General features: G+C 41.6%; 1 protein-coding gene across 5 annotated transcripts in view; it reads right to left on the bottom strand.

The window, feature by feature from the left end:
- The window catches only part of NAPEPLD (N-acyl phosphatidylethanolamine phospholipase D), a 56,831-nt gene that overhangs the window by 15,550 nt on the left and 19,410 nt on the right, over window positions 1–21,871 (bottom strand). For all 5 annotated transcript variants that reach the window (XM_078060046.1, XM_078060045.1, XM_078060044.1 and 2 more), the window contains exon 2: window positions 20,012–20,318. In XM_078060046.1, coding sequence (XP_077916172.1) covers window positions 20,012–20,318 — 307 coding nt within the window. The remainder of the gene's footprint in view (window positions 1–20,011; window positions 20,319–21,871) is intronic.

Genomic DNA, 21,871 nt, shown 5'->3' with positions numbered 1-21,871 from the left:
CAATCATACCTCCGTGTCTCCTTCTGCATGCTGTGTTTTTTCTAAGCCCATCACAAAAAAAAACACCTTATTTCTATTAAAGAATCTGGTCTCTAGCACCACTATCCCATAAAACTCAAAGAAAGAGAGTCTACAACTGAAATTCCAAAAAAAGAAAAAATAACTTTGTCTTTTTGATCTTGATCACCAGAGTTTGAAAAAGCATGTAGAGGGGCGCCCAGTCAGCTCAGTCGATGGAGCTCACGACTCGATCTCGAGGTCATAAGTTCGAGCTCCATATTGGGTACAAAAACACCTCCAATGCAATTAATTATTAATGCTAATGTTTTATATTTTTGCCATCCTATCTGTATTAGGAGTACCAGATCCATCAAAATGGCTTAGTATTTTTAAACATTTCCTTGATTATAAAAGAAAATACCCTTCATAAAATATTTGCAAAATACAGGAAGATATAAAAAGTGGTCACCCATTACATCAGTCTGCAGAGAATACAGCCACTGTTAACATTATGCTGTCTTTAGTCACAGTCCTATTTCTATGCATGGTTAAGATCATAGGGTACTCGTACTTTCTAAGAGAATGAGAGAGAGAGCAAGCGTGTGAGCAGGGAGGGGCAGAGGGAGAAGGAGAGAGAATCTTAAGCAGGCTCCAGGCCCAGCACAGAGCCCGACTCTGAGATCATGACCTGAGCTGAAATCAAGAGTCGGACACTTAACCAACTGAGCCACCCAGGTGCCCCTTTTATTTTTTTAAAAAGAATTTCATATTGTGACATTTTCATCCACCCCTTAAAACTCTGAGACATTGGGGCGCCTGGGTGGCTCAGTTGTTAAGTGTCTGCCTTCAGCTCAGGTCATGATCCGAGGGTCCTGGGATCAAGCCCCACATCAGGCTCCCTGCTCTGCGGGAAGCCTGCTCCTCCCTCTCCCACTCCCCCTGCTTGTGTTCCCTCTCTTGCTGTCTCTCTGTCAAATAAATAAATAAAATTCTGGGAGAAAACTGTGTCCAAACAACAACTCTATACCCACACTACCAGTAAGAATGAGAAGAGAAACTCGGTTCCAGTCCAAGATGGTGATTGTAGGAAGACCCTAAACTTACCTCCTCTGGGGCCACACCAAATCTACACCTATTTTTAGAGCATTTCCTCCTAAAGAAGAACTGAGGACTGACCCAATATCTTCTGCACAATAGAAGACAGACAACACAGAGGATAGCAAGAGAGGAGACACCATCATGAAGGGAACTCTCACCCCGGACAATGCGAACTGCTGTGGGGAGGGATGCTACTGAGGGATGGGGGCACAGAAAAAAACACTGAGGTTTAAAAGGACAACTAGAGGGGCGCCTGGGTGGCTCAGTTGGTTAAGCGACTGCCTTCGGCTCAGGTCATGATCCTGGAGTCCCTGGATCGAGTCCCGCATCGGGCTGCCTGCTCGGCAGGGAGTCTGCTTCTCCCTCTGACCCTCCCCCCTCTCATGTACTCGCTCTCTCTCATTCTCTCTCTCTCAAAAATAAATAAAATCTTTAAAATAAATAAATAAATAAATAAATAAATAAATAAATAAATAAATAAATAAAAGGACAACTAGAGGCGCCTGGGTGGCTCAGTCAGTTAAGCGTCTGCCTTCGGCTCGGGTCATGATGCCAGGGTCCTAGGATCGAGCCCCACATCGGGCTCAATGCTCAGTGGGGAGTCTGCTTCTCCCTTTCCCTCTGTTGCTCCCCTCCCATGGCTTGTGTGTGCTTCTCTCTCTCTCTCTCTCTCTGATAAGTAGTATCTTTAAAAAAAAATTTTTTTTTAAATAAAAGGACAACTAGAATTTAGAGGAGCCAGTCCCTAACTACCCCGGCCAAACGGTGGGAGAACTACCGGAATGCCCCGGGCCCAAGGGGCTACAAGCACCCTGGTTTACGGTCACCCTCCACCTTGACAGCACAGCTGAGAACAGCTTCTGGGCGCTGTAGCCAGCCAGCTGCCTCAGCCAGCACAGGTCCCTAGCTCACGCCAGCCCCAGATGCCCGGGGAAAAAGAAAACATAGTTTAAAAGAGCAACTAGAGGGTGCCTGGGTGGCTCAGTCGTCAAGCGTCTGTCTTTGGCTCAGGTCAGGATCCCAGGGTCCTGGGATCGAGCCCCGCATTGGACTCCCTGCTCCGCAGGAAGCCTGCTTCTCCCTCTCCCACTCCCCCTGCTTGTGTTGCCTCTCTCGCTGTGTCTCTCTCTGTCAAATAAATAAAATCTTTAAAAATAAATAAAAAAATAAAAGAGCAACTAGAATACAGAGGAACCAGCCCTGGAATGCTGCCAAATGGCAGGAGAGCTGCTGGAACTCTCCCCAGGACAGAGGGGCTGCCCAGCACCACAGTTTGTGTTCCCCCTTAATAGCGTGGATGGGAGCAGGGTCTGGGCTCCCCAGCCAGCCTACCGCCTCAGTGCGCCCTGAGCCCCATCCCAGGCCAGCCCCAGCTGTGGCCCCCAGGTGGCCCCTACACTGAAACACACCTGGTAAGGGCTCACTACAGCTGCAGCTGAGGCTCCAAACCACAGAAACTGCAAACCCACGCAGCTTTGGCTCTAGATGGCTTGAGAGAGCACTCCTAGCATTGAGCGCTCCAGGTCCTCCTGGATTATGCCTGTTTCGGGTCCAGCCGCCCCACCAAGATGCCCTCTGCACAGAGCTCCCCCAGAAACCCCTGGTCCATGCCCACCTCAGTTCCAGGTAGCACACCCTGCACAGAGCACCTAACACTCCATCCCATCCCTGCCTTGGTTCGGGCCAGCCCAGTAGGGCACCCCGCCCCTTGTGCAGAGTGTCCCGAGACACCCCAGCTTTGGAGCTCAGAGCCCCACCAGGGGACCCCCAGCACTAAGCACCCTGGACACTTCAGCCTGCACCCACTTCAGCTTCAGCTGTCCTGCCAGGATGCCCTCTGCACAAAGAGCCTAGGGCCCCCCCTGGCCAACATGCACTTTAGTTTCAACTGTCCTGCCAAGGTGCCCTCTGTGCAGAGAGCCCTGGGACCCCCCCCCCCCCGTTTGTACCCATTTCAGCTTCAGCTATCCTGCCGAGGAACCTTTTGTGTGGAGAGCCCTGGCACCACTCCAGCCATCTCCCAGGGCAGCCCCAGCACAGAGTGCCCCAGGACCCCCACCCCTTGCCAGTCACATCTCCAGCCAGCCAAAGTCACCGGACACATAGTCTACACAGAGGACAACCATACAAACGCCATTCTTTCAATTTTAGAAGTAGCTATTTTGCCTAATTCCTAGACATAGAGAGTCAAGCAAAATGGGGAGACATACGAATATGCTCCAAATGAAAGAATATGTTCAGATAAAACTTCAGAAAAAGATCTAAATGAAACAGAGATAGGCAATATGCATGAGAAAGACTTTAAATAATCACTGTAAAGATGTTCACTGAACTGGAGAGAAGAGTGGAGGAACTCAATGAGAACTTCAACAAACAGAAAATATTAAACCAAAATCAATCCAAGTTAAAGAATACAATACATGAAATGAAAAATACACTAGAAGAAATCAAGAGTAGATTAGCAGATGTAGAAAAAGGGATCAATAATCTGGAAGACAAGGTAATAGAAAGCACCCACGCTGAAAAGCAAAAGGAAAAAAGAATTTTTAAAAATGAGGATAGGGACGCCTGGGTGGCTCAGTCGGTTAAGCATCTGCCTTCGGCTCAGGTGGTCCTGGGATCGAGCCCTGCATCAGGCTCCCTGCTTAGCAGGGAGCCTGCTTCTCTCTCTCCCACTCTCCCTGCTTGTGTTCCCTCTCTCACTTTGTCTCTCTCTGTCGAATAAATACATAAAATCTGAAAAAAAAAAAAAAATGAGGATAGGTTAAGGTATCACTTGGACAACATCAAGCAAACAAACATTCACCTATTAAGGGTTCCAGAAGGAGAAGAGAGAACAAATAAGAACATTATTTGAAGAAATAATGGTTGAAAACCTGCCTAACCTGGAGAAGAAAATAGACATCCAAGTTCAGGAAGCACAGAAAATTCCAAAAAAGATGAACCCAAGGAGGTCCACACCACAACATATGATTAAAATGTTAAAGGTTAGAAATGAAGAAAGAATTTTTAAAACAGCAAGACAAAAGTGACAATTTACATACAAGAAAAACTTCACAAGGCTACCAGCTGATTTCACAGCAAAAACTTTGCAGGTCAGAAGGGAGTGGCATGACATATTCTAAGAGCTAAAAGGAGAAAACCTACAACTCAAAATACACTGTTCAGCACGGTTATCAGTTAGAATGTAAAGAAAGATAAAGAGTTTCCCAGACAAAAAAAGTTAAAGCAGTCCATCATCACTAAATGTTAAAAGGGCTTCTTTAAGTGGAAAAGAAAAGACCATAATTAGATGTAAGAAAACTATGAACAAGAAGATGTAAAATAGGACAATGTAAACATAAAACATGGGAGGCTGGTAAAAAGGAATTTCTTTTGGAATGTGTTCTAACTTAAGTGACCATCACTTAATAGAGACTGCTATATATTTAGGATGTTATATATGATCCTCATGTCAACCACAAACCCAAAACCTATACAAAAAGGAGAAAGGCATGCATAACACTACAGAAAGTAACCAGTCCCAAGAAAAGAGAGCATGAGAAGAAGAAACAAAGAAGAACTACAAAAACAACCAGAAAACAAAGAACAAAATGGCAATAAGTACATACACCAAGCAATAATTGCTTTAAATGTAAATGGTCTAAATGTTTCAATCAAAAGACATAGGGTGACAGAATGGATAAAAAAACAAGACCCACCTATATGCTGCTTACAAGAGACTCACTTCAGACCTAAAGACAGTAACAGACTGAAAGTGAAAGGATGGAAAAACACTTTCCATACAAAAAAAAGTCAGTGTAGCAATATTTGTATCAGACAAAATAGAGTTTAAAAGAAAGACTGTAACAACAAAGAAGGGCATCACAAAATAATTAAGAAGTCAATCCAACAAGAGGATAGAACAATTGTAGATGCCTGTGCACCCAACACTGAAGCACCTAAATACATAAAACAAATATTAACAGACATAATGAGAGAAACTGACAGTAATAGCATAGTAGTAGGGGACTTTCACATACCATTTACAAGAATAAATAGATGATCCAGAAGAAAATCAGTAAGGAAACAGTGTCTCTGAATGGCACATTAGACCAGATAGACTTAAAGAGATACATATACAGAACATTCCATCCCAAAACAATATATATTCTTTTCAAGGGTACACAGAACATTCTCCAGGACAGATCACATGTCAGGCCACAAAACAAGTGTCAATACATTTAAGAAGATAGAAATGATATTATGCATCTTTTCTAACCAAGAAAAAAAATACTGGATAAAACACAAACACATAGAGGCTAAACAACATTCTACTAAACAGCCAATGGGTCCATGAAGAAGTCAAACAGGAATTTAAAAAAATACATGGTGACAAATGAAAATGAAAACAACAGGCCAAAATCTTTGGGACACAAAGAAAACAGTTTTAATAAGGAAATTTACAGCAATATAGGACTATCTCAAGAAACAAGAAAAATCTCAATCTAACTACACCTAAAGAAACTAGAAAAGAACAAACAAAACCCAAGTTAGTAGAGGGGAGGAAATAATAAAGATTAGAGTATAAATAAATGAAATAGAGACAAAAAATAGAAAAGATCAATGAAAACTAAGAGGTGGTTCTTTGAAAACATAAACAAAATTGACAAACCTTCAGCTAGAATCATCAAGAAAAAAGAGAACACAAATAAACAAAATGAGAAAAAGTAACACACTGAAATAAAAGGAGTATAAAAAGACTACTACAAAAAATTATATGCTGATAAATTGGACAACCTAGAAGAAATGGATAAATTCCTAGAAATATATAATCTTCTAAAACTTAATCAGGAAGCAATAGAAAATCTGAACAGACCAATTACTGGTAACAAAATTGAACTGGTAATCAAAAAATTCCCAACAAACAAAAGTCCAGGACCATATGGATTCACACATGAATTCTACCAAACATTTAAAGAAGAGTTAACATCTATTTTACTCAAACTACTGCAAAAATAAAAGAGGAAGGAAAGCCTCCAAATCCATCCTTTGAGGCCAGCATTACCCTGATACCAAAACCAAAGATACCACAAAAAAAGGAAAAAAAGGCCAATATCCCTGATGAAAATAAACGAAGAAAGCCTCAACAAAATATTAGCAAAACACATTCAACAATACATTAAAAGGATTATTCACCATAATCAAGTGGAATTTATACCTGTGATGCAAGGATGGTTCAATATCCTCAAATCAATCAACATGATACACCACCACATCAACACAATGAAGGATAAAATCATATGATCATTTCAAAAGAGGCAGAAAAAGCATTTGACAAAATTCAACATCCAATCATGATAAAAACTCTCAACAGACTGGGTTTAGAAGGAACACATATCAACACCATAATAGGGCCAAATATGATGAACCCACAGCTAACATTATACTCAACAGTGAAAAACAGAGCTTTTCCTCTAAGATCAGGAACAAGACAAGGATGGCCACTCTCACCACTTTTATTCAACACAGTGCTGGAAGTCCTAGCCACAGCAATCAGAGAAGAAAAAGAAAAGGCATCCAAATTGGCAAGGAAGAAGTAAAACTTTCACTATTTGCAGATGACATGATACTATATATAGAAAACCCTAAAGACTCCATCAAAAAACTATTAGCAATAAATGAATTCAGTGAAGTTACAGGATACAAAATTGATACACAGAAATCTGTTGTGTTTCTATGTTAATAACAAAATAACAGAAAGAGAAATTAAGAAAACAATCCCATTTACAATTGCATCAAAGAGAATAAAAAACCTAGGAATAAATTTAACCAAAGAGATGAAAGACCTCAACTCTGAAAACAATAAAACATTGATGAAAGAAATTGAAGATGACACAAATGGAAACATATTCCATGCTCATGAATCAAAAGAACGAATGTTTAAGTTTCCATACTACCCAAAGCATCAATGCAATCCCTATCGAAATACCAATAATATTTTTCACAAAACTAAAATAACCCTAAAATTTATATGGGACCACCAAAGACCCCAAGTAGCCAAGGCAATCTTGAGAAAGAAGGACAAAGCTGGTATCACAATCCCAGATTTCAAGATATACTACAAAACTATAGTAACAAAACAGTGTGGTACTGGCACTAAAACAGATGTACGGATCAATAGAACAGAATACAGCCCAGAAATAAACCCACACATACACGGTCCATTACTCTGTGACAAAGGAGGCAAGAATATAAAATGGGGGGAAAGAAAATCTCTTCAACAAATGGTGTTGGGAAAACTGGACAGCTACATGCAAAAAAAAAAAAAATGAAACCAGACCACTTTCTTATACCATATACAAAAGCAAATTCAAAATGGATTAAAGACCTAAATGTTAGACCTGAAACCATATAACTCCTAGAAGAAAACATAGGCAGTAATCTCTTGGACATCTGCCTTAGCAACATTTTTCTAGATGTGTCTCCTCGGGCAAGGGAAAGAGAAGCAATAATAAATTACTGGGACTAAACCAAAATAAAAAACTTTTGCACAGTGAAGGAAACCATGAACAAAATGAAAAGGCAACCTATTGAATGGGAAAAGAAAGGTATTTGCAAATGATATATCTGATAAAGGGTTAATACCCAAAATATATATAAAATACTTCTACAACTCAACACCAAGAAAACAAATAATCCAATTAAAAAATGAGCAGAGGGCCTGAATAGATGTTTTTCCAAAGATATACAGGATGCCAGTAGACACATGAAAAGATGCTCAACATAATGATCAGGGAAATGCAGATCAAACCACAGAGATATCCTTACACCTGTCAGAATGGTTAAAATGAAAAAGACAAATAACAAACATTGGTAAGGATGTGGAAAAAAGAGAACCCTCGTACACTGTTGGTGGCAATGTAAAATGGGGCAGTCACTGTGGAAAACAGTATGGAGGGTGTTTAAAAAATTAAAAATAGAAATATCATACAATCCAGTAATTCCACTATTGGGTATTTACCCAAAGAAAATGAAAACACGAATGTGAAAAGATAAATGTACTCCTATGTTCAGTGCAGCATTATTTACAATAGTCAAGATATGGAAGCAGCCCAAGTGTTCACTGATAAATGAATAGACAAAGAAAACACAGAATACATATACACAATGGTTTATTAATCAGCCTTAAAAAGGAATGAGATCTTGCCATTTACGACAACAGGGATGGACCTAGAGGGTATTATGCTAAGGGAAATAGAGAAAGACAAATACCACATGACTTCCTTATATGTAGAATCTAAAAAAAAAAAAGGAATAAACAAACAAAAAGGAGAAACAGACCAGTAAATACAGAGAACAAACTGATGGCTGCCAGAGGTGAGGGGTTGGGAGGATGAGCAAAACGGGTGCGGGGAGAGGGAGATACGGGCTTCCAGTTACGGAATGAGTAAGTCACAGGAACAGAAGGTGCGAGGGAGGGAATACGGCCAGTGACACAGTAACCGCACTCTACAGGGACGGATGGTGGCTACAGTGCCGTGAGCACAGCGTTACGTATAAGGTGTCAAATCAGTATCGCACACCTGAAACGTAACGCCAATTAAAAAAACGGCAAAAAAGTAATAATAATAAAGACAGTTCAGAAAGCAAGTTCTCAAAAAACTGACTTTCCATGCACCCTTCTCTCAGGAAGCTGATTAGGAATGCGCTCCACCAAAATGAGAATACAGCCAAGAAAGAGGAACAAGTGGGGTGCAGGGAACAGAGCCAGCACTGAGGAGGCAAAGGGGCCCGGGACGGTGGTGAAGGAGACTCCAGAACGGAAGCGTGCAGGGAAACGCGAGGGCTGCTGGCCCACAAAGAACCCAGTGCGGAGAGACCAGCTTAGAGTCTCTCCTCAGGAAAGCCGTTGAGAAGGATTGGGGGGGAGGGGGTGATTAGTCATAAATACATACCAAGTTATTAAGCAGAAAAATGAGGTATCGCTAACCTCAGGGGGAAAGAGCATGTAAGAAAGGAGACCGGCTTGGTTCGTCAGTGAAAAACAGGGCTAGAAGCACGGCAGTGCACACAGCAAAGGGGAAGGTCAAGTAGACCCACGCGGGAGAGACGGGGAGGGGTTCAGAGGGGGTGACAGCGGACAGTGAACGTGAAGGAACACACACACACCGCATGGTTCCACGTGTTGGCATCTAAGCAGTTAAATTCATAGAATCAGAAAGTGGAATGACGGTTGCCAGGGGCTGAGGCGGGAGGGAAATTCGCAGTTTCTAGCACCAGGCCTGCGGCTCCAGTTAAGCAGGATCAAGAAACCCTAGAGCTACGTGACACACTGCGCCTATGGTCACCAGCAATGTACTGCACACTTAAAAATTCAAGACGGTATGGACGTTAAGGAGGGCACGTGATGTAATGAGCACAGGGTATTATATAAGACTGATGAATCACTGACCTCTACTTCTGAAACCAATAATGCATTATGTTCATTAACTGCATTTAAAAAAACAGTAAAAAAAAAAATACAAGAGGATAGATCTCAAGTTAAGTGTTCTTACTACAATCAAATTAAAAGAAATAAAGATGAAGGTAAGCTACCAAGGCAACAACTCAAAGTCTGCAAGCCGTTGCCTCCAGAGAGGGGGACAGGTGACAGGGGCTGGTTAGAGGACTGGTATTTTTCTGATGAACCTTTCAGCACTATGACTTCTTAAAAACTGTGTACATGTATTTTTCTATAAAGATAAAAAAGCAACCTGTTAGCATACTATAGCAGAGATGTAATTGCTGTTTTTCATTTTTTCAAAGGACACCACTCTGTTCTTCCATATTATACATCTGAAGAGTGCATTATATTTTCAAAGTACTTTCATGCATCATGTGAACCTCAAAACAATCCTGGTGACCTAAACTGCCTTAACCTAACTCTATGGACAAAAAAAAAAGAGTGCCTTTAGAGATTGCAACAGAGATAAAGCCACATCCTCAGTCAGTATCCTGAACCTGAGCCTGGGTCCCGGACTCCTGGTGTCCCACTTTTCCTACCAGTCCATGACGCGCTGCCTCAGTTCCGTGTCTCTCTCACACTCCGATCTGACTGTCCCCCACTCACGTGAATAGTAGTGACTGGTAAGGACAGCCTCCTCCAACTAATGAACCTCAGGAGGTTCTGCCTCCCTCCTTCTTTGAAATTCTCCAATCGTCTCCTCTCCCCTTACTACTGGTGAAGATGATCAGCAACATCAACCAAAGCTGCTGAGCCGATTCCAACAGCACAAAGCAAAGACAGCATCTGGACAGTGTGAAGTTTGTGAACAGGTGGGCACAGCTGCTATAAAGACCCAGATAAGGCAAATATCAGAAACGGTCCAAGTAAAGAAACAGTTTTCTGACCAGCCAACTAAATTGTTTAGCTCTGCTAGTGACCAATTTTCGTTTTACTTAGACCTGTTCTTTTATACTTTATCTTCCTTCCAAAATATTTTCATATGTATAAACCTAAATCAATATACTATAATGATATAAACTGCATAACAGTAATTATAATCCTATCTATATATTAGCCTGTTTCCTTCCCCAAAAAAAGTTTTATTCAACTTTAGCCCCTGCCAATGTCTAACAAAAACAATTTCCAGAAACCTGATTAAATTCTGAATTGACCCAATGATCTGAAGCAGGTGTTCTTTACATGGTTTTCTTTTTTTTCCTGGAAAATGTAGAACTCTATCATATTTAGGAGTTGGTAGGAGTTAATAACTTGGACAATTTAAAGGGATTAAATATGGAGTTACAGTTACATGTGCAAATAAAAGAAGTCAACATGCATTTGATCTAGTTCTTAGCTTTAACTGGAAACAAGATGTAGGTAAGAAAAAAATAAAATGTAAGTTAGAATAAGATGTCTCTCTCTCGGGGCGCCTGGGTGGCTCAGTCGTTAAGCGTCTGCCTTCGGCTCAGGTCATGATCTCAGGGTCCTGGGATCGAGCCCCGCATCGGGCTCCCTGCTCGGCGGGAAGCCTGCTTCTCCCTCTCCCACTCCCCCTGTTTGTGTTCCCTCTCTCGCTGTGTCTGTCAAATAAAATCTTAAAAAAAAAAAAAAAAAAGATGTCTCTCCTGCATGTAAGTGGTACATACTGAGACCTCCTTTAACATTTTCTTTCTTTCTTTCTTTCTTCTTCTTTTTTTTTTTTGAAAGAGAGCGCCCGGGGAGGGACTACAAGGATGGGCGGGGGGGGGGGGATGGAAGGGGAGAGAGAGAGAGAATCTTAAGCAGGCTCCACGTTCAGCATAGAGCCTCGAGTGGGGCTCAATCTCATGACCCCAAGATCATGACCTGAGATGAAATCAACAGTCAGATGCTTAACCGATTGAGCCACCCAGGCATCCCTCCTTTGACATTTTCTATTAAAAAAAAAAGGGGGGGGGGCGCTAAAGAAGATGGCAGAATAAAAGGATCCAAGGATCACCTCCTCCCATAAACACACAAAGGCAACAACTACACATAATGCAACTCACTCTGAAAACTGCCTGAGAAGGGCAGAGCAGATCTTCCACAGCAAAGGACATAAAGAAAAGGCCACATCAAGAAGGGCAGGAGACTGGAAGGGGAGACGAACCACGAGAGACTAAGGACTCTGAGAAACAAACTGAGGGTTCTAGAGCGGAGGGGGGTGGGGGGATGGGTTAGCCTGGTGATGGGTATTAAAGAGGGCACGTACTGAATGGAGCACTGGATGTTATACACAAACAATGAATCATGGAACACTACATCAAAAACTAATGATGTAATGTATGGTGATTAACATAACAAAACAAGAACAAAGCAAACAAACAAATAAATAAATAAAATAAAAATAAAAAAGGGCAGGAGAGGAAGCGACCCAGGCGGGAACCAAAATCCTGCATGGCAGCAACCCACAAAAGGGAGAGAGATCACAGGCAGGAAGGCACTCCTTGAGAAGTGGGGGGGTCAAGCTTCAAATCAGGCACCCTCAGCCCTGGGAACCTGCACCAGGAAGAGGAGTCTCCATGTCCAGCCTTGAAAATCAGGGGCTTAGCTCCAAGAGCTTTGAAAATCAGCAGGGCTCCAAGACAGCCAGAGAGAGATGGGAACCAGAGTCCCTACTTTTAAAGGGCCAGTACACTATATCGTGCGACCCAACACAGCACGGAAGCAGCAGTTGGAAAAGCGCCTGAGGTATACCAGAAGGAGATTTACTGACTAATTTTAGGATGTGTGCCAGAGAGGCAAGGATCTGCAGGAGCTTTCTCTAGGAACAGGGGTGCTGCTGGATGCCATTTTTCTTGCCTTCATTCTGCCTAGCTAGCCAGACACTCGTGAGAACCAGTTCTGACACTCTCCCTCTACCTTGCTAGCGCTGCTTGCCCCACACAGGTGTTCCCCTGCAGACCCACCCCATCTAACACACCCTTGCTGGCCCCACCCAACCACACCAGCAGGAGGCCTCAATCAGACCCAGCATACATCTAGAGTGCCTACTGCCATACCGTAGCTGGTAGGCAGACCCAGCTGGGACCACTGCCCCTCCAAAGACACCATCACCCTTGCACACCTGTGGGCAGCCTCAGCCAAGACCCCCACCTTCCAGAGCAATCCCCTCAGGACGGAGGAGCTGGTTCCATCCAGTTACATGTTGGCAGAGGCTGCCGCCAGGCCTCTCAGTCAGTGGTGTGGGGGGCAAACCCTGCCAAACAAGGCAGTCACAAGAGTCCTAGCTGGTCTTTGCAGACAACGAGGCTGACCCCACTGAGCAGTGCACCCATAGCCGTAGCAGCCCTACCACAACAGGAGGGCATACGCAGCCCAAACAGGAAACACCCTGGAGGACCTGATTCTGGTGACCAGTGGTTACTGCACTACTGGGCACCACAGAACACCTCCTACATAAGGCCACTACTTTCAAGACCAGGAGACACAGCTGACCCACTTCACAGAAAAGACATAGAGAGTCAGACAAAAACACGGCGACAGAGGAATATGATCCAAATGATAAATCAAGACAAAACCCCAGAAAAAGAGCAAAACAAATGCCAATATACAATCTACCTGATAAAGAGTTCAAAGTAATGGTCATAAAGATGTTCACTGAACTAGAGAGAAGAATGGATGAACTCAGTGAGAACTTCAACAAATGGATAAAAAAAACATAAAAAAAAGAACAAGTCAGAACTGAAAAATACAGTAACTCAAAAATACACTAGAGGGTCAACAGCAGTTTAAAGAATGTAGAAGAACAGACCAATGATCTGGAAGACAGGGTCACAGAAAGCAACCAAGTGAACACCAAAAAGAAAAAAGTGACACCATCAAGTATAATAACATTCTCCCAGAGAAAATAGCAAGAGGCAGAAAATTTATTTGAAGAAATAATAGCTGAAAACTGCCCGAACCTGGGGGAAAAAAACAGACATCCAGGTCCATGAGGCATAGAGAACCCCAAACAAGATGAAACCAAGGAGTTCCACACCAAGACACATACAATTAAAATGGCAAAAATTAAATACAGAGAATCTTAAAAGCAGCAAGAGAAAAGCAAACAGTTACATACAAGGGAAAGCCCATATGGCTATCAGCTTATTTTTCAGAAACTTTGCAGACCAGAAGGGAGTGGCATCATATATTCAAAGAGCTGAAAGAAAAAAAACCCTACAACTAAGAATACTGTACCCAGCAAGGTTATCATTCAGAATGGAAAGAGAGAATAGAGAGTTTACAAGACAAACAAGGTGAAGGAGTTCATCACCACTAAACCGGCCTTACAAGAAATGTTAAAGGGAATTCTTTAAGTGGAAAGAAAAGGCTGTAACTAGAAGAAAATTGTGAAAGGAAAACTTCACTGGTAAAAGCAAACACATAGTAAAGGTAGTATATCAATCAGTTATAAAGCTAGTATGACAGTTAAAAGACAAAAGTAGTAAAATCAATTACATCTATAAAAATGAGTCAAGGGACACACAAAATAAGATGTAAAATATGATGTGACATACATAAAATGTGGAAGGGAGTAAAAAAACAGCACTTTTAGAATGTGTTCAGACTTAAATGAAATCAACTTAATACAGACTGCTAGATACATAGAATGTTATTCATAAGCTTCCTGGTAACCACCAAACAAAAACCTGTAATATAAAGAGAGAGAGAGAGAGAGAGAGAGAGAGAGAGAATGGAATCCAAGCATAATTAATGAAAATCATTAAACCACAAGGAAAGAGAGCAAGAGGGGAAAAGAACAGGAAACTACAAAATCAACCAGCAAACAATTAACAAAATGGGAGTAGGTACATACCTATCAATGTCTTTAAATGTAAATGGTCTAAATGCTCCAATCAAAAGACAGGGTGACAGAATGGATTAAGAAAAAAAAACAACAACAACAAAGGGTGCATGGGTGGCTCAGTTGGTTAAGCATCTGCCTTCGGCTCAGGTCATGATCCCGGGGTCCTGGGATTGAGTCCCGCATCAGGCTCCCTGCTCAGCAAGGAGTCTGCTTCTCCCTCTGCCCCTCCCCCACTCATGCTCACTTGTGCGCTCTTTTCCAAATAAAATCTTTAAAAAACAAAAACAAGCCCCACCGATCTGCTGCCTACAAGAGACTCACGCAGACACATACAGACTGGAAGTGAGGGGATGGAAAAAGAATTTCCATGCAAAGGGAAGTGAGGGGGTGCGGAACTGGGGTACAATGTTTCTATCAGTAAAAGTAGAATTTAAAACAAAGACTGTAGCAAGAGACAGAGGGCAATTACATAATAATAAGGGGCTCAATCCCACAAGATGCTATAACAACTATAAATATTTATGCACCCAACACAGGAACACCTGAATATATAAAACAAATATTAATGGATGTAAAGTGAGAAACTGACAGTAACACACTAATACTAAAGGACTTTAACACCAACTAATATCAATGGATAGATGATCTGGAAAGAAAATAAGGAGGGGGGGCACCTGGGTGGCTCAGTCGTTAAGCGTCTGCCTTCGGCTCAGGTCATGATCCCAGAGTACTGGGATCGAGCCCCGCATCGGGCTCCCTGCTCGGCGGGAAGCCTGCTTCTCCCTCTCCCACTCCCCCTGCTTGTGTTCCCTCTCTCGCTGTGTCTCTCTCTGTCAAAAAATAAAATATTAAAAACAAAAAAAAAAAAAAAAAGAAAATAAGGAGGGGCGCTGGGTGGCTCAGTCGTTAAGTGGCTGCCTTCGGCTCAGGTCATGATCCCAGGGTTCTGGGATCGAGCCCCGCATAGGGCTCCCTGCTCCGAGGGAAGCCTGCTTCTCCCTCTCCCTCTCCCTCTCCCACTCCCACTGCTTGTGTTCCTGCTCTCGCTATCTCTGTCTCTGTCAAATAAATAAATAAAATCTTAAAAAAAAAAAAAGAAAAGAAATAAGGAAACAGCAACTCTGATGACACGAGAAAGATCAGAGCAGAAATAAATGAAAATAGACACTTAAAAAATAAAGATCAATGAAACAAAGTTTGTTCTTAAAAAAAAAAAAAAGGCAAAACTGACAAATCTTTAGCCAGAATCATTAACAAAAAAAGAAGTCTCAAATAAAACCAAAAATGAAAGAGAAGTTAAAACAGACAACACAGAAATATAAAGGATAAGAGACTACTACAAAAAATTACAACCAACATATTGGACGACCTACAAGAAACGGATATATTCCTAGATACATACAATCTTCCAAGACTAAATCAATTGGGACTACATCCAACTAAAAGGCTTTTGCATAGCAAAAGTAAACCATCAACAAAACAAAAAGGCAACCTACTGAATAGAAGATCTTTGCAAATGATATACCTGATAAGGGATTAACATCCAAAATACATAAAGAATCCATACAACCCAACAGCAAAAAACCTAATAATCCAATTTAAAAATGCACAGAGGACCTGAATAGACATTTTCCAAGAAGACATACAGATGACCAACAGGCACATGAAAATATAGATACTCAACATCACTCATCATCAGGGAAATGCAAATCAAAACCACAATAAGATATCATCTCCCACCAGTCAGAATGGCTAGTATCAAAAAGACAATAACAAGCTTTGGTAAGGATGTGGAGAAAAAGTAACTCTCATGCACTGCTGGTAGGATTGTAAATTGGTGCAACCATTATGGAAAACAGTATGGAGGTTCCCTAAAAAATTAAAAATAGAAATACCATATGACCCAATAATTCTACTTCTGGGTATTTATCTGAAGAAAATGAAAACACTAATTTAAAAAGATATTATGCACACCTATATTTACCGCAGTATTGTCACTGACCCTTGAACAATGTGAAGGTTAGGGCAACTGACCCCTGCACAGTCAAAAACCCCTGTATTATTTTTGACATCCCCAAAATTTAATTAGTAATAGCCTACTGTTGAGCAGAAGCCTTACTGATAACATGAACAGTCGGTTAACACATACATTGTATGCTATCTTATTCAAAGGTAAACTGTATTTACAATAGGCAAGATACGGAAGCAACCTAGTGTCCATCAACAGGTGAATGGTTAATTTCATTCTGAAGGATGTTTGCTGGTTTCTGTTGTGAGAGTTGCGTTTAATACCAGCTAAGACTCATCCTGATCTCAGCTTTTTGAGCTAATAATCAGAGGACATGATTTCAAAAAATAACACAAGAAGGGTTTTCAAGTAGATTCTGCATATGCTTCTGTTTGTTCTATGCTGCAAATAATAATATTGTTACTTGGCAATGTTTTGATGGCTTTGTTCTCAGGTCATATGCCTTTTTCTCTTGCAAAGACAAGATTGTTACTAGCACTGTGAAATAAGTTGGACAGAGAAAGACAAATACCATATGATTTCACCCATATGTAGAATCTAAAAAACAAGACACGTGAACAAACAAGTAAACTTAAAAAGAAACAGACTCATACATACAGAGAACAAATCAGAGGTTGCCAGAGAGGAGGTGTGGAGGGGAATGGTGAAATGGATGAAGGGAATTGAGAGGTACAAACTTCTAGTTGTAAAATAAATTAAATCATGGGGGGGCACCTCGGTGGCTCAGTCGGTTGAGGGTCCAACTCCTGATTTTGGCTCAGGTCCTGATCTCAGGGTGATGGGATCGAGCCCTGTATCAGGCTCCAGACTGGGTGGTATGGAGCCTGCTTGAGATTCTCTCCCTATGCCCCTCCCCCCAAAAAATAGAATAAATTAAATTAAGTCACGGAAATGAAAAGTATAGCATAGTGAATATAGTCAATAATATTGTAATAACTTTGTGTGGTGACAGTGGGTAACTACACTTACCATGGTGAGCACTGAGTAATGAATATAACTGTCAGATCACTATGTTATACACCTCAGACTAATATTATATGTCAACTATACTTCAATTTAATAAATCTCCTGCTGGGGCACCTGGGTGGCGTAATCTGTTGACCATCTGACTCTTGGTTTCGGCTCAGGTCATGATCTCATAGGTCATGAGATCGAGCCCCTGGTTGGGCTCCACACTCAGCATGGCGTCTGCTTGAGCTTCTCTCCCCCTCTCCCCCTGCTCCTCCCCCACACTCTCTCTAAAATGAATGTTTAAAAAAAGTAAAAATTTTAAAAATTAAAAATCTCCTGCCTTTAAAAAAAAAACTTACACTTCATTAAAAAATGCAGCTCTCACGTCCATCACCCTAATTTCCTTCTCTGCTTTATTATTCTTCAAAGCACTAGTCATGTTTTAATATACCATATAATTTACCCATCTGTTTACGGTTTCTCTCTTCCGCTAAGCCTAAGGTCTAAGAATGTCTGGGTGTCTTTCTGCTGTGTTGATGGTTCTAGCTCTACCACCTAGAACTGTGTGCCTCGCCCACAGCAGGTGCTCAATAAATACTCACTAAATGAATGAATGAGTGAATGAATGAGTTACTGGAAGGGCCTGAGAGGGTCCACGAACTCGATGAAATTATAGTAAAGGGCCCACAGCTTTCATGAGATTTCAAAAGGGGTCAGGATTGAAAAGACCTTCAGAACCACTAGCCTGGCAAGTTCTCAGAGATTCAATCCAATTTTCTAGATTATCTCCAAATCCTTAGAATGCACAGATGTATTTCTGCCTTCATGTGATCACTCATTTCCCATGTGAAATAAAACAAAACTAAAGTTACCATTGTTTACTTCTGCAGTTTTAGAACCCGTGGCTCAGAAAACCGAAGAAGGGCGCTTGGGTGGCTCCATCAGTTCAGTGTCTGACTCTTGATTTCGGCTCAGGTCATGATCTCAGGGTCATGAGATCGAGCCTCATGTTGGGCCTGCACTCAGTGCCGAGTCTCTTTGGGATTCTTTCTCTCCCTCTGCCCCGCCCCCTACTCGTGCACATGGGCACTCTAAATAAATAAATAAATTCTTTAAAAAAAAAAAAGGGGGGGTGCCTGGGTGGCTCAGTTGGTTAAGCGACTGCCTTCGGCTCGGGTCATGATCCTGGAGTCCTGGGATCGAGTCCCACATCGGGCTCCCTGCTTAGCAGGGAGTCTGCTTCTCCCTCCAACCCTCCTCCCTCTCATGCTCTCATTCTCTCTCTTGCAAATAAATAAAAAAATAAAATAAAAATAAAAATGAAAAATAAAAAAAAAAGGGAAGAAATATACCCCAAAGAGGTAGACTATCCATCTTGGCCTCCAGCCCTACCCCTCCTCTTCACAGCTACGTTCCATGTTACTCTTCATATGGGTTCTCCAGAAGGAGAAAACAAGTGGGGTGGGGGGGGTTCTTATTCCTCCCATTCTCAAAACTGAAACATGTAGTAAGGTTTTATCTATTAATGCCCTGCCTCATTCTAATAAGGTGTTGGAAAAGTATTATTCACATTAATCAATTTGTTAACTACGATTAATACTGTGAACATTCCTTAGCATCAAAGTGAAAACATCAGGGTTTTCTTTTTTGTTAATCCCATATCCTTTAAAAAAAAAAAAAAGGAAAAGAAACATTTACCAAGGTGAAAGATCTACCACCATCACCCCACCCCCCATTCCCCAACCACCTCCACCCCTGTTGCCCTTGACAGATCAAGCCGTCAAGGATGCCCCCACTCTTTTCATCCCATCCCCCACTTCCAACATCAAGTTCCCTCTCTCCCCACTCCCCACAAAGCCTGGCAGGACAGGGGAGACAGGTGGCGGAGAGGGGCAAGAAATTAAGAAAGGTGGAAGGAGAGGGGGAAAAAAGGCTCTTGCTATTCATTGTTACCTACCCCCTGGCAAATATAATTACACTGCTCCAAAAAACTGTATGCCAAATGTTAATAAGTTTCATCCTAGGTAAAACTCACATATTTAAAGGTCAGTGACCTACTGCCAATTTTTAAAGGTCTGGAAAGGTTATCTGAAGACTTTTTTTTTTTTTTTTTTTTTTTACAGCTTTAGCAGCTTTATCCAAGGATGCGGGGGACAAAAAAAGCCAAACACTCTGGGCAATGCCTTAACCTTCATAATTCATATTCCAAACACACATCAGGTTCCTACTTTACGGTATTATGTCCTGCACTTGCAGGACATGACCTTGTTCATGCCATCACCCACCTGAAAACCACTGCCAAAACACTTTTCATCTTCTAGGCCCCGCTCAAGTATCATACCACCTCCTCTGGGAAGCCATCTCCAGCCCCACCAGCTAGAATCAATTGCTTCCTTTCCCATACTTCTACAACAACGCTCTATTCCAACCTCTAATTGCCACCAGATCGGAACTGGTTATTCATATATGTACTTTGTTGCTCGAATATGAACTCGAGGGCACTACATTCAATTTTCTCCCCAGAACCTAGCCCTAGGCCTTATCATATAAAAGGGCCTCATATAACTAACTTGAGTGTCAAAATACAATTCACAGAAAAATTAATAATAAGAGTAAATACGCAGCCCCCCCCCCCCCCAAGAAAACCAAATGCTACCTCCTTGGAACCTGGAACACTGCTGTGATCTTTTTCCATTATCAGCCATCTGAGAACATTTGGAATGGACAGATTTTTCCAAGTTGGCCATGGGTTGACAAATCTGCCATCCTTTCCTTTCTTTGATTTAGTTACATCTTCCTCTAGTCTGTAATCCAGTTTGAAACTTTTCCTGGAAAGCCTAGAAGAATCACTTCCTACAGAGCTCCGGGCTGAATTCTGGCGTTTTCTTACTGCTTCTTTAGGATATTGGCTGCTCGTCATCAGGGACTGGCTGCTTTCATTTTCATCCATGTCCTTTGCAGAACTAAAAAAAACAGAAGGGGGGGAAAATACTTTAACATAAAGGCATTAAAACTTATTACACAGCATCCGCAGTATTATTTCTTAGCCAGTAGAAATTTCCTCAAACTTATAAAAACAGTATGTCTCTATCAGCTCAAGCTTTCTTCCTGCAAAATACAATTTCTGAATCCAGTATTATTCCTTGCTAAATAGAAAAGATGTTTGCTTTACCTATTCCTGCCAAAGCTTTTAAATATTCCTTATCTGCTGTAATCCAAAGGAATGTCCATCTACCAGGCAGCATTTAAACATAGGAAATTTTCCATTTCAATGATATCTTGTACAATTAAAGCACCTTTCTGAATTTGTAATATTTTCATACCTCAATTTTAAAAATATTATTGTTAAAAACACACAGTGAGAAGGACTGCCTTAGTTCCTTGAGGATTACTCAGTACTCCCAGTGATTTACATATAACTCCACTAGGCCTAGCCATTTTTACTTTGAAGATAATCTGTTCCCAATTCCCCTAAAAAACACACTGAGTTCAGATCCCAGGGAAGGAGACAACAACATTAATGGAGAGACATTTCGATAGTGTATTTAAGTGTTTAACCATGCCAATTTGAATTAACTCAGATTTATAACTGCCAAGACAGTGCAGTGACCTTGGGTAAGTTTCCAACCCTCTCTGGGCCTCGATTTCCTCATCTGTAAAATGGAGATAACAAAAGCACCTGTCTCTGAGGCTTACTGAGAGGTTTTCAAAAGCTAATACAAATAAAGCACTTAGAAACACGCATGTAACATGTATATAGGGCGCCTGGGTGGCTCAGTTGGTTAAGCGACTGCCTTCGGCTCAGGTCATGATCCTGGAGTCCCAGGACTGAGTCCCGCATCGGGCTCCCTGCTCAGTAGGGAGTCTGCTTCTCCCTCTGACCTCCCCTCTCTCATGCTCTCTCTCTCTCAAATAAATAAAATCTTTAAAAAAATTTAAAAAAGAAACATGCATGTAACATGTATGTAACAAATATAACACATACACACAAGGTAAGAGCTCAACAAATGTTAGCTGTTGCTGTTGACCTTATTACCACCACCACTTAACTCAAGGAACCAAAATCCTTCATTCTGAGCTATGTAGGTACTCCAGACACTTAAAAGTGATAACGTATTAAGAATATGCATTTATCCAGGGGCAAAGAGGTGGCTCTCAGTTGAGCATCCAACTCTTGATTTTGGCTCAGGTCATGATCTCAGGGTCAGGCTCCGTGCTCAGCGGGGAATCTGCTTGAGATTCTCTCTCCCTCCCTCTCTGCCCCTCCCCCTGCTCAAGCTCGCTCTCTCTAATAAATAAATCTTTCCCCAAAAAAAGAATATGCATTAATCTGCCATGAATTTCATTTCTTTCCTATTCTATTAAACAAACATTTGCTTTCTGTCCAGTTTAAATACAATGCACACACATAATATACTTCATAACCCTAACAAAATAAACACAACAGAAAGCCAAATATTTTTATGGCCGCAATGATGTTTACCATAGAAATACCGTCCAGGAGGGCAAGGGAAAG

Source organism: Halichoerus grypus, chromosome 12 (assembly GCF_964656455.1).
Source record: "Halichoerus grypus chromosome 12, mHalGry1.hap1.1, whole genome shotgun sequence".
Classification (NCBI taxonomy): Eukaryota; Metazoa; Chordata; class Mammalia; order Carnivora; family Phocidae; genus Halichoerus; species Halichoerus grypus.
Note: the sequence above shows the minus strand (reverse complement) of the source record. Positions and strands in the feature narration are given on the sequence as shown.